The sequence below is a fragment of the Falco biarmicus genome, chromosome 1 (genome assembly GCF_023638135.1).
Source record: "Falco biarmicus isolate bFalBia1 chromosome 1, bFalBia1.pri, whole genome shotgun sequence".
Taxonomy (NCBI): Eukaryota; Metazoa; Chordata; class Aves; order Falconiformes; family Falconidae; genus Falco; species Falco biarmicus.
In genome coordinates, this window is record NC_079288.1 from 18,101,489 (window position 1) to 18,114,270 (window position 12,782).

At 45.1% G+C, this 12,782-nt stretch overlaps 1 protein-coding gene across 7 annotated transcripts in view; it reads right to left on the minus strand.

Annotated features, from left to right (window-relative positions):
* Positions 1–12,782, minus strand: part of VPS53 (VPS53 subunit of GARP complex) — a 67,420-nt gene that overhangs the window by 53,453 nt on the left and 1,185 nt on the right. For 2 of the 7 annotated variants that reach the window (XM_056340180.1, XM_056340235.1), the window contains exons 2-4: positions 11,119–11,199; positions 10,110–10,159; positions 9,230–9,296 (exon numbers count right to left, since the gene is read on the minus strand). In XM_056340180.1, the coding sequence (XP_056196155.1) occupies positions 9,230–9,296; positions 10,110–10,159; positions 11,119–11,199 (198 nt within the window). Of the gene's footprint in view, positions 1–2,137; positions 2,297–3,573; positions 3,709–8,675; positions 8,769–9,229; positions 9,297–10,109; positions 10,160–11,118; positions 11,200–12,782 lie in introns of those variants that run through there. The other 5 variants (XM_056340217.1, XM_056340190.1, XM_056340209.1 and 2 more) reach the window with 5 other exon arrangements.

Here is a 12,782-nt window from a genome sequence, read left to right on the forward strand (position 1 = left end):
TAGCTTTACTTGGCATTACTCCAAGCAACTTCCAAGGTCAGTCTGCACATCATTGCTTGTGTCACCTTTTCACATGAGATCTTCCAAGCAGCAAAGGAGGAAAGAAAATAACCCAAGTGAGAGGTGGAACAAGAACCAACCGCGTCTAATTCATTAGATTCCAAAGTGATGCATCCTTTAAAAGGTTATGTTCCAGCGACTTACAGTACCAGGCTGACATTAACACACACAAAACAAGCATTAGAAACAACAGTCAAGCCAAAAAAACAGTTCAGTAAATTACAGTCAGTCTCTTCCCAATCCCCACAGCCGCTGCAGACACAGCCTCCTCCTTCCCTCCCCAGCGCAGGTACAGAGCTGTCACATCGCTCCCATCAAGCGGCGGTGTCTCATTAGTGCGTGTGTTGATTTCTAAAGTCCTCTTTTTTCATCCTATCAGGAATCTTGTGCAAGCAAATACTGAAATACTAGAAGATAAGCAAAGAAGAATCAAGAGGGCTGTGTGTTACTACAGAATGCTGCTGAACTGGGGAATAAGCAAACTTTCAGAGTAAGTTTGTTTGCTTGGGAAACCCTGAGCTTGGGGACTAACCAAATAAACACCGTTCTGTCCCCAGTAATGGTTAAAATATCTCAATGGTTTCCACATGCTCACTGGTGTTTTGCTAGAAACATGCTAGTTTTATTTGATTCTAGCCAATATATATTTCAATTGGATGTTATTACATCAGAAAGCTGCCCTCTACTAAGTATTTTATAGACACTTGACACATCTGCCAAATTCACAGCATCCAAATGTATTTTTAATGTTACAAATTGAGCTGTGGTCAGGATGCTGAGAATTTAATGCTCCTGGATCAGTCCCCACTCCTGAATTCAGAGCATTAATGGTTCTTTCATTTGCTGCCACACTTACTACCCAGATCAATGAAAAATCTAGACCATGACTAAAAATAAGTTCCCATCCCCAATTCTCCAAGGAGCCTCAGCTGCAGAGATTTCAAAGAAACCCTTGCACAGTGACCAGCCTAACAATTTCTGCTGCTAAACCTCATAGAAATGAGTCCCTCCAGATTGAGAAAGAGCAGAAATATCCTTTGATTTTTGGTCTGATTTCATTTTAGAGGAAACTCTGAAGTTTTACAGCTAGGGATAAACCACTGCAGCTGAAGCCGAGAGGGCTTGTCTGTCAGAGCAGGACGACATTGCACCGCAGCTGTGCCAGCTGATTTCTTCAAACAGCCAAACCTGAAGGGCTCATCACCCTTGGTTTTGATTTTAGCAGATTTCTACCCTAGGAGCTCATCAAATACTACATAACTACTACAATTGTCACTAAAGAATAGTTTTGTGTCATCAGCTCCAATCCTAACCACTAAGGCTGCACAGGACACTTTAAATCAACAAAGCAGATTATGTCCAACACTGCACCGAGCTGAAAATTGCTGCTACTGCCCCTTCACTTAACCCCCCAAATCACACTTAGAAATCAAACTCCATGCCCTGAATAGCTGCACAAACACCGACAGATACAGGAGGTGAAGCAAGAGGTGATTTCCAGGTTGTGCTGGTCGAAACCTTGTGGCTTAATTCCCAAATTGCACTCCTGTGCTAACTCAACACCCTTCTGAGCTGTCATTTTTTATTGCATTGCCCAGCCCCGCACACTGGCGCCTGCACCATGAAGAAAGGTGGTGATGTGCTGTGACAGCAGTTCTAGTGGTCTTGCTCCAGTGAGTAATTTTACACAAGTTTTACAGTTAGGCATTTGCAGCAGAGTGGCGTGGCCATTTGAACGTTAATTGTGTGAGCTGCATAACCCTCCAGCAAAGCCTTTAGCTGCATCAGGCTCAGACCTCACGTGGGTTACTACACCTTCATCACTGGGTTACTACACCTTCATCACGTAGCTCTGCATTGGCAGGTGAATGGCCACAGCCTCCCCCCACGCCCAGCCCCGCTCAACACATTAAACATTATTATCACGCAGGAAAAACTCCCTCGCGCAGACACTTATTATATCCCTTATCACTCTTCTTTATTTCGGAATAGCAAAGCTGTGAGTCTCTGCCCTTCGCATCATCTGTTCACACCCTGATTGCAGCTGTTCACTGCACCTCCCTGTGCCACGACACACCTCGTCTTTCAGGGCCTCTCCTCCCGTGCCAGATAACTGCCCTCGGCTCCTGGAGGCACTGACGCACACCCGCGCTCCTTTGCTCGCCCTCCACTCCAGCACCAAGCTGCTTGGGTTTGTTCCATCAGGAGCGCTGCACGTTAGATTTGCCTAGGAAGCCTGTAAAAGACGGAGGGATTCCAGTCGATTTGCCTGCTGAGGAGTTTGCATACCGCAGGCAGTGTCGGTCATGTCTGCAGTATCAGCACCACACTTGACTGATGTGGGGGCCAAGTTTAGCAACCACTTGAGTTGCATCCCGTTTTGCAAGATGAATTCCTGTTCAGGTTAAGACCTTAGAGGCAAAATATAGGTGGGGAGAATGAACAACCATACCGTGTCCAGCCTACAAGTAGGGATTTCTAAGTGGAAATGCTGAGAGTTCACCTGTCAGAAGCATGGAAACAACACAGTTGGAATAAACTTTACCACACACCAAAAACGTGTGACAACAACAAAAAAAAAAAAAAAAGAGGAGGAAGACAGGGGAAAAAAAAAAAAGGGATATCTATAGTAAGAGAAAATCTCCTGCCTGTTGTCAGGATCTCTGTTTTCAGGCTGGGCTGCTCGCTTTGCTGGCATCAAAACTAAAGGGCACTGGCTGCGGAACAGCCCGGTCTCCCTTTGCTGTTTGCACTGCCTTCAACGCCACCAGCAAGAATGTGTGCCTGTGGCCAGCACAAAACACGACCTGGCTTCCAGCCTCAGGCTGCAGGACAGCAACAGGGCGCATCCGCCGCCTTTCCGTCCAGAAGCACAAGGCAAGGTCAAGCTCAGCCTTGCTTCTGCCTTGTAGCAGATGGAAAAAATGGTGCCTGACCTCTTCATACAGTTGCAGATGCCAGTTTTCATGGCCAGTAGCCAGAATGATAATAAACAGCACTATTTCTTCTTGTCATGCCATTCACCTGAAACCCTTTTCAATAAACATGTTCCAAGCTAGAAAAAGCTCACTATGTCTCTTAGATGGGAAGGACAACATCCAACTGTCATTATTCACCAGGGAAATTACTCTAAATGAAACTCATTTGATTTATTTTGGCAGCTCAGCCTCTGCTTATTATTCATTGGTTACAAAAGAATATTATAGGACTTTACTCAACTGGAGTCTTACAGAATCTGTGGCATGACCTTTTTTTTTAAAATATATAAAATTACACAGCTTAAGACAATATTTAACCCCCATCCACTCACCATCTTAAAACACTGAAATCTAACACTAGTCTGTTCATATTTCAGAATAATGACCCATTCATCAAAAAAACCAGAAGATAAAGCTTAGTCATGCAGGAAAGAATAAATATAATTGAAAGATGGCATCAACATCAGGGATTGTAACACAAGAAAGCCCCCAAATATTTTATAGACTTACGCTTAATTAGTTATTAAGAGCTTACAGTGATTTTCCTCATCTGTTCTTAAGGCTCAGGCAAAGGCAGTCAGTGCTGACCCAGCAGCAGAGGCACATCAACATCAACCACACGAGCCAAAACTGGGCACTGTGGCCAAGGAAGCAGCGTGCAACTGGATGTCTGGAAGTGAGCATATATTTAAATAAAAAAATAAATATAGTGCCTCTGGTAGATCTGAAAGCACTGACAACCTTAGTTTCACATGAAACACAACAAGCAGTCAAAAAAGCCGCCTCCACACAAACAGGTGGAGGTTGAGAAGAGAGGCTGAAGCAACAGTGCTGCTTATTAAGCGTGTTTATGCAAACAGTGCACAAAATCACCTCCCTGCCTGCCAGGCTGACATGCCTGTAAACCAGCACTGGCAGAGCTGAGGAGAGGACAAGCTGCAGACTCTGGTGACACCATCCACCAGCTGCCCTGCAGCACAGGACAGCGCTAGCTGAACGGGCACTCGAGTAGCCAGGATGACTCCAGCAGCAGGGGAGTACCATGCTCCCCACTGCTCTCTGCCACATGCAGCACCTGCATCACTCTCTTTTTGTACTCACTTTCCATCTTCAATTCCTTCTTCCTCCCTACACCGATTCTGCAAAGTGTTTCCTCTGTTTAAAGAAAAAAAAACCCAAAACATATTTCACATCCTTCCATCTATGACCTTGTCAAACCCAATAACCTGTGGGCATTTTTCTATGCCAGACACATCCTCCTCCTTCCACACGCTTAAACATTGCCAGACACTGCAGCACACACACAGGGCAGGGCAGGCAGCCTGAGCCTCCCCACGGCTGCAGAGCTGAGATGTTTATTTTTACATGCAAGGAGAAAGGACAGCACTGGTTACCGAAGGATGAGATGGCTAATTGAACTGCCTACTGCTGTGCTGGGTTCAGGCTGGGTAGCAAGAATATGTTTGTATTCTCTAACCACAGCAGCTGCCATCTCTTTTCTTGTACTGCTGTAGTTATAAAAAAATTACTGTTCTCACGGAGCAAAGTAAAGAAGGAGAAGCCAAACAAAGCAATCTAAGTTATCAACCAGTATCTTCAGCCATGAGAAACATGCAAGGCTTTTCCCAGCGCAGAACGCATCCATTTTCTCTTCTAGTTAACACTTCACTTTGTTCTAGCACTAATTGAGCCAGACTTTTATATAACAGGAGATACTAAGCAATAAACCAAGCTTTTCTTTAAGAGTCTTTACTCATTCCAGTGTCAGTCACTTTATGCATGTGTGGGCACTGGGCAGGAAGGGAAAGGTGGACCAGAGATAACAAAAAATTCTTTTTTTTTTTTTTTTTTGAGATTCAAACTATAACACCACAAATCCATTTGAGATCTTGGGATTCCTCTGGAATTCTCAGTTCCTTCCAGAATGCATTTCATATGAAGCTGCCTCACCTTTACTGACGTGGGCACCCCCATCCTGGTTGCACAGATACCATCAAGGGTTAAACTCGACTGCAAATGCTGAGGCTACTTTATTACAAGGACAAAAGCCTGATATGTGAAGCAGTTTCAGCCAAACAACCAGTAAAGGCATGTCAACAACTGTCAAAAAAATTACAGCCAGCCCATGTAGAAGGTTCAGCAATAAACACAACTAAAGAGTGACAAATACAACCATACAGAGTGCGTTAAATGCTCAGTGGAAAAATCTATGGGAACTTTTTATACTACACCCTAGGGCAGGGAGGAAATTATGCCACAACTGGACTGCAGCTCTCAGCAAGGTCAGCCCAGACTCCAGTGGAGCAGCAGCTCTGAGAAAAACCTTACAGAGGAAAAATCGGATAGCGCTGGCTCCCCAGAAACTGCAGGCACAGCTTGAACTGCATATTGTTACAACTGAACCACAGCAGCTCCTGCATTCCCAGCCTCTCCCAAGGCATCCGAAATAGCCCAAGTCTGGGACTCCCAAGGAAAATTTTGTTACACCCTGCAGAGGAATGTTCCACCCACGACTGTTGTTTCCTCCCATAAAAGGATCATTAGTGAGATAATTTCTGAAGTTCATGGTATTGTCTACAGATTTTACTGAAATATCGCACCAGGAAGGGGAAGCCAAATGAGCCAGACTATTTTAAGGCTTTTGCATTTGGAGGAAATTCTAGGGCAAAATTTCAAAAAGGCAGATGCTTTGAACTGGGAAACGTTACGCTTTGTGGAGAAGGGAGCATTCCTGTCTTTAGAGCTGCATAAATCTTTTGGGGCCACATCTATTTGAGCAACTTTATTTTTAGATTTAGAATCTGCTTTTTCAGACACCTAAATACATTTTTATACAAATGTATGTCATCTAAACTATTTGGCAACCAGTTTACAAGTTAAAGACTGACTATCAAAAGGTACTCTTGCATCCTTTTTGTACCTACGATTCACCTCAAAGACCTGCTCAATCATCTCAGCACCCAGCTGGAGCACAGAAGTGTTATCCCCAACATTACCACTGCCACACTAGCATCCAGACCAGACAGGAGACGCAGTCACAGGGAGCAAGGAGTATAGTTGCTGGATCTGCAATTAACATTTTGAACTTACTACCCCTCAGGTCTCCTTTTCCTTAAGGAGCATGGAGAACACATTTCCATAGCTGCATACTACATGCTCCCCACGGGGTTTGACTGGAATTTAGATTGCTCTAACCAGGAGAACAGCATGCAGCACTATTCAGCCGTGTCTCTGCTGGCAGCACTCCCTCACCATCAACTATCAGCAAAACATCACCCTGGTCTCAAAACCAAGGCTGGGCTCCCCTCTCCTGGACAGCCGCGAAGGTGCAGCTCTCAACAAGGCTCAGTGCAGCACTGCTCCTCCACACAGAGGGAAAGCTGCTTCTGCTGGACTCAGCTGGTGGACGACCCCTTCCCCAAAGAACGAGCAAGCTGTTAAAGGCAAAATACACTTGGTTTGTTTCCTAGGAACCTGCCTGGTATCACCGGTCTGTAAACACACTACCAAAAAAAAAAAAGAGATTAGGTAGGGTGCTGGTAGGTCCCAGGCCCCAGTGACCTGGGCAGCACTCGAGCCAACAGCCTGCATGAGATTCCCAACGCCTCGCCGGGCAGCTGAGGCTGTGAGGAGATAGGGAAGCCGAGGCTGAGCTTCCCGAGTCAGCTTGCTCCCTCACCTGCAAGGGCAGCAGGGATGGCAACCGCTCCTCTGTGCAGCTCTGCCTCCCCGTGAAACCCTAGGCAGGCAGGGCACAGCTAAGTGGACAGCCGAGAGCAGGCACTCAACAGGGAGCTCCCTCCTGGCTTGCTTTGACTTAAACAAGAAGTTTTTTCCTTCTACCACTGCATGAGGCTTATGTCTCCTTTGGAAGGAAGTCAGGGAATGAAAGGATGTTTATGAAAATTATTATTTACTCTCCAGACAAGGACAGCTCCTCTAGCACTGATACCACGCAGTCAGGCAGTTCTGGTAAACGCTGGTTACAATTTGTATCATGACTTGTTAGAAGAGAACATGACTGAAGGCAAGAGGCTTTTGCAAAACACCTTCCAGGTCCAGTCTTGCAATAAATACATCGGATCCTGAGCTCCCACTGAAATTCAAGCAGCTACAACATCAGAGTTCATATGCGTTTTGATTTACAGCACAGACTTTCAAGGACACTGCTAGATTGCATCATTCCTCTTGGGTCTCAGTGTGTCAAGGGATGGAAATAAGTCAAAAGGCAGGAATGGCTTTTTCAAAAGCTAGTCTGCTGCAAGTACTGTGTACTACAGGGTATAGACATCTCTTACTGTAAGAAAGCATCATAAATGGGAAGAGGTATCTGAAGATTAAACTTTTTGCTGTAGCTGATTCTAAGCTTTGTTTCAAACCTATTGCAAAAGCTGGTTGCCAACTCTTTATTAATCTAGGGTGGCTTGCAGTTGTGGTTACTATGCTGTTAGGATCTCTTGAAGTAAGAAGCAACTGTTACGCTGCTGGGAGGCTGTCTGCCCTTAGCCTATGCAGTCTGTGCAGCTGCAAGCTCTGCTGTCTGTCTTCAAGTCTGCTTCTACCTTCCAAAGCAGCAAAGTGAGGAAAAACGGGAAAATTCACAGCTAAATACAGGACTATTTGTGATTCACTGCAGCTCCAGGCCACCTGAAAGATGCCCTGCACTGCCATGCCACACACACACGCATGTTTGAAGGTTTTATACTTGGACAGCAGTTTACTTGGTTCCTTTACAACCAAACTAAATAAAGAGCTGCTCAGACAGACCTGCCTCCCCCGTACCTCAGAGCAGGCTAATGTCCAAGTCCGTCTGTACATGCTTTGGAGAACTTCAAAGGGATTAAAGAGTGAGAAAGCACAGACATAAGGCAAAGCCCTAAACAAAGCTCACCGAATCTCCACAGCACAGAGACACTTTTGTTATCCTGCAAGCACAGCTGACCGCGGCACTGCTTTTGTTCATCTCTCACCACATTCGTCCTTTGGACCTGCAAGTCCTGAGGCACTGTGGGCAATTCTCACCCACAGCTCTTCCCCCACCCACTTTTTTGTGGTCTTCTCTGAATCTGTCACCTTGAATGGGCCCAAAAGGCTGCAACAGCACCAGCTTTCCAACCCTATCCAAACTCTCCAGGTACTGCACTAGTTTCCACTCCCTCCCTGATTTCTGTAATTACCTCCCCACTTGATTTGTCTCACCCATGCACAGTAATTATGGGCAGCACCACTCCTAGCTATGCCACCTCCCAACGACATCCCCGGTTTAACAGCAGTACTCAAGCAACCATGCAAGCATTAAACTAGTTCTGCTAGGAGAGGTATGCATCTCAAAGTTTTTTCAAAAGCAATATGAAAGCACAGGGAAGTTATCAAGGTCACAGACTGTGGCAGAGGCAAGATTAGAAATATACACCAATTGCTGCCGCAGCAAGAAGTGGAAGATGCAGCAAGAAATGGAAGATGCAGCCAGCCATGCTGGTGAGGGAATGACTACCTCATCCCAGCAAACTAGTCTTACATCTGGTATTAAAAATGAGTCAGCGCTGACACCGAGGAAAGCAGCATGACTGACAAGGCATTAACATTCCAGGTCTAAAGCAGAACAGACATAGGAAATACAGTCGCACTGGAGGATACCTCAAAATCAGATAGCACGTGGACCAAGCTCAGCACTCACAAACACTGCAGCCACGGACGTGCTGTTCAATACTGTACTCCGAGCAAACACATCTGTCAAGCAAAAGACAAGTGGGAAACCTGATAGCTGAATAGGACATGCAAGATGAACTGGCAGTCAGTCATCAGGCTTAGTCACTAGCAACTCAGGATACTTCAGCAAACAACCTCGTTAAAAGGCTAAATAGCCTTTCATTGATCCTACTCGGTAGCAAATGTACTCGTACCTATTTAATCCTGTTTATTTTATCATTAGCTTCAGAGTGGCACAACCACAAGCCTCCTGGTTTTGCTTTTGATTTTTAAATCAGTTTCTCACTCTCTACCCTTTGGAGGGCGATCAAAAAACAGGTGAGAACAGCTGTTCAGTGAGCAGCTCTCAAAGTCATTAATGTAAGAGACAGCAGAAGCACCCTCCTAACAGCAAGGGTGGGCTTCTGCCTGCCAGAGCCATTCCTCAGTTGAGCACTGGAAGATGAGAACCCTTGGCATTACCAGAGATGAGATGCACGTACCTGCCTGCCATCCTGTCCCACGTTGGTCTGTCCTCTCACTACAGTTCGAATGTTGTCATCCAGCCTCCTGGAGAAAAGAATCTATAATGTCAAATTCATTTGCTATGTGCCTGAACGAAACAACTGTGGGAACCTTGACAGCTGAAGAACCCATTTAAAATAATAAAGCTGATGCTACCAATGCTATACCCATTTTTTACCCCCTCCTCTCTCTGTAGGACACCACTATCTTACATAATATAAAACTCCTACTGCAAAAATAAGAATCCATTTCCTAATTTAATCAGGGCTTCCTGCATTCCTCTTCCCTTAAGCAATATTGTCAGTTCTCACTTGTTCGTTTTCATTTCAACTTCCCACCGTTGCAATATTAAACCGTTGCCTCAATCATTTCTGGTCGGCAATGCTAGACTGCACAGAAAATGTAAGTATTTCCTGCACACTTCTATTTATTTAGCACTTATATGATCAATAATGACAATAAAAAACCCCATAATGAGAGCTTTCACAATCGCTATTTTGATATCGCAAACAATAAATTCTTGGCAACCAAGTTTTCTGGGTAATTTGTTCTCTCAGCCTTCAAAATGTACTAAGATGTAGTACTTGTTGATCCTTAGTTCACTGTTTTTAAAAGCTCTATTTTGCAACCCATCACCTCAAATAACCTGAAGGGCATGTATTATACAATAGGAGAAAAAAAAAGTAAAAAATTATAGTAATAGTCTCTGTCCCACTGTTAGGCTTGAGGCAGATCCTATTCATGCCTTTGAAGCAAATTAATTCCTATCAGCTACAGTGCAAAGGCTGTATTTATGAAGCCTTGGTGACAACCAGACTACTCACCACCTGAAATGCAATGAAATGGAGAAATATTTACCTTATTTTCAATCTGATTTTGTTCACAACTTCATCGATGTTTGCCAAAGACTAAAACATGAAAAAAACAGAGAGCAGTGAAACAGTGAACCTTTTACTGTGATACATGTCAGCTGTGACACCTAACACTCACACGTAACACTTTACAAAGAGGAGAGCGATGACCGTTTTACAGATGGAGGGACTGAGACACACGGCAGCTTAGCTGCTCCTCAGGTCACGTAATGAAGAGCAGCAGAAGACAGGGCAGGATGGAGTGCAGCCCTGCAGGTCCCAGAGACTCCCTGCTTCCCACCCAGACCCCGGGCAAGCAGGTGGAGGAGGCCTGGCTGCTGCTGGAGCAGGGGCAGTGCAGGGGAAATAGCTCTTCACTACTGGCAAAGGGAAAAAAGCCAAGCCAGCACCAGCAAACTAACTAGAAACACTAAAAACCTAAAAAAAAGCTGGTGCTGCAGAGGATCTTAAACACGGTAAATGTCAGAGCTCCCCCACAACCCCATCTTCAGCTGCAGAAACACCTCCTTCTTGCAACAGATGAGTTCAAAACTGCCCCTGGGGCTGATTTGGGGAAGACAAAGTACGGATATGACCTGGTGGCAATCTCCTCCATCAAATCTGGAAAGAAACAATAGGTTTCGAACATGGATGACTCTCCAGTGACATTTCACAGGCAACACCTGCCTTACTTGGCTGAAACCCCTGAGGATTCACCAGTGATTAATACACAGCAAGTCATGAAATTTACTGCAAGAGAAACCTCTACATAAAAACCTAATTTATTTCTACAAATCAAAGCAGGACTTTTACTGCAGCAAGCACTTTGGGTGGAAAAAGACTACATAATGACATTGAACCTAGTAAGATGCAAATTTAAGTGATTATCGTTACAGTCTTACTACCTGTGCTACTGTTTAAAAGAAAAGGCTGGGTACAGGTTTAAACACACCTTCTGTCATTTACTAACAGGCTACCTCTTGCACTGAGAGGGCCGTACTGTGAGCACTACTTACTTGCTCAGTGGGAAAGAGAGTATTAATGTACTCCACAGCATTAAAATCTGCTCTGTCCAGTGGATCTTGGCTGGGAAATACCTGAAGAGAGGGAGGAAAACAAATACAATCAAGAATACATCATCGTTAATTTATGTAACTTTACACAGTACCTACTACTTTTAATTACTTCAGCACCCACTTCTGATTTTGTTTCACAGCACTGTTCTAACAAGCGTGCACAGAGAGCGGTTAAGCCTCTGCCCAGGAGCAAACAGTTACGTGCTCTGTAGGTCTCTGACCTACTGAAATTCCTGTGGATATCAGCCTGGCTAACACAGATAATGTACATGTATGCTTCCACAGACAGCCCCAGCACAACTGAGCACATGCAAGGAATTCCTGAGACACACAAGCCATTAATTATGCATCCCAAACTATTCTGATCCTTTTGCTGTTGTCTGTAAATGAACCCCTGTGCTGAGGCATTGCCCTTCTGTCTGCCCGGGCTTTGCAAGGCCCCATGGCGAGAGACAGAGGATTTCCTTTTCACAGCCATGTAATAGGAAACACGATGAACTAAGAAATGGTTGTACAAGTTCTCTGGAGACTCGGGTTTGCCACTTCTACATGAAAAAGACGGAGAGAAACAGAATCTGCTGAAGTATTATTCCTACCCATGGAAAAGGGAAAAGAGCAGCTGTGGTGCAAACAGATCTCATCTCTTTTCAGAAGTAGCTCAAATGATACAAACACAGCTGCCAGGCTTCACTTTTTGTCCCCACAGACAAAAATACGGTGATTTCCCTTCCCTGCTACTATATTCATTCCATATTTTTACAGCCATCAGCTCTGCACTTTGTGGTCAAAACCCTGCCTAGCAAATGCGTAGCTCAACCCGCAGCATCACCTCTGCACATCACCCTGGTCACTGAAAGTCTTCACAGGAGCCTGCGGTATCTGGCCACATGCAGCATTTTGCTGTTTGACACATTTTGCAGTGTAAAAGCAGTGGCTTTGTGAGACCATTTAAATGAAAGCAACTTCTCCCTGAAACAGGCCTCTTCGGCAGCTTTCCCAGAGTTACTCCTGTGGCCAAGGAGAAGAAAGCAGCAGTTAAATATGCATGAGGTCATGCCTGAGTGAGGAAGACACTCTGACATTAGCCCATCATAAGAGTGCAGTTGCAGCACCACAACCAGCCTGTCCTGCTCTGAGCTCCTGCAGACCAAGTTAATCCCAAACCTCCACAAGCATTAAGAGCAGCTGAAGGAAGGGGCAGGATGGAAGTTAAAAGCTGCTCAGGAACTCCGCTCAAGCTACAGACAAGAAATCAACACCGCTGGCAGCTGTACCAGCTAAAGAAGTTGCTACTGCTAGGTCTTTGTTACAACCCATTAACCAGAAATCAGTACCCCAGGTCTCGTGGAGCATCAGGATGCGTGTGCTCCCTATCCCGCTTCAGGCAGAAGTCAGCAGAGCCACTTCTGCTCATTTAACCAGAACCTGGCAGGTTTTGCCCAAAGCTGATCAAGGAACAGTCAAAGGAACAACAGGATTATTGAGTTGGGAAGTGGCAGTGAGGAAATGACAGAAGGCAGGAGGCAGCGTCATCCTCAACATCTCTCCTTGCTCAGGATGTGAATATCTGCCTACAGCCTTACTGCCTGTTAAAATAATCCAGC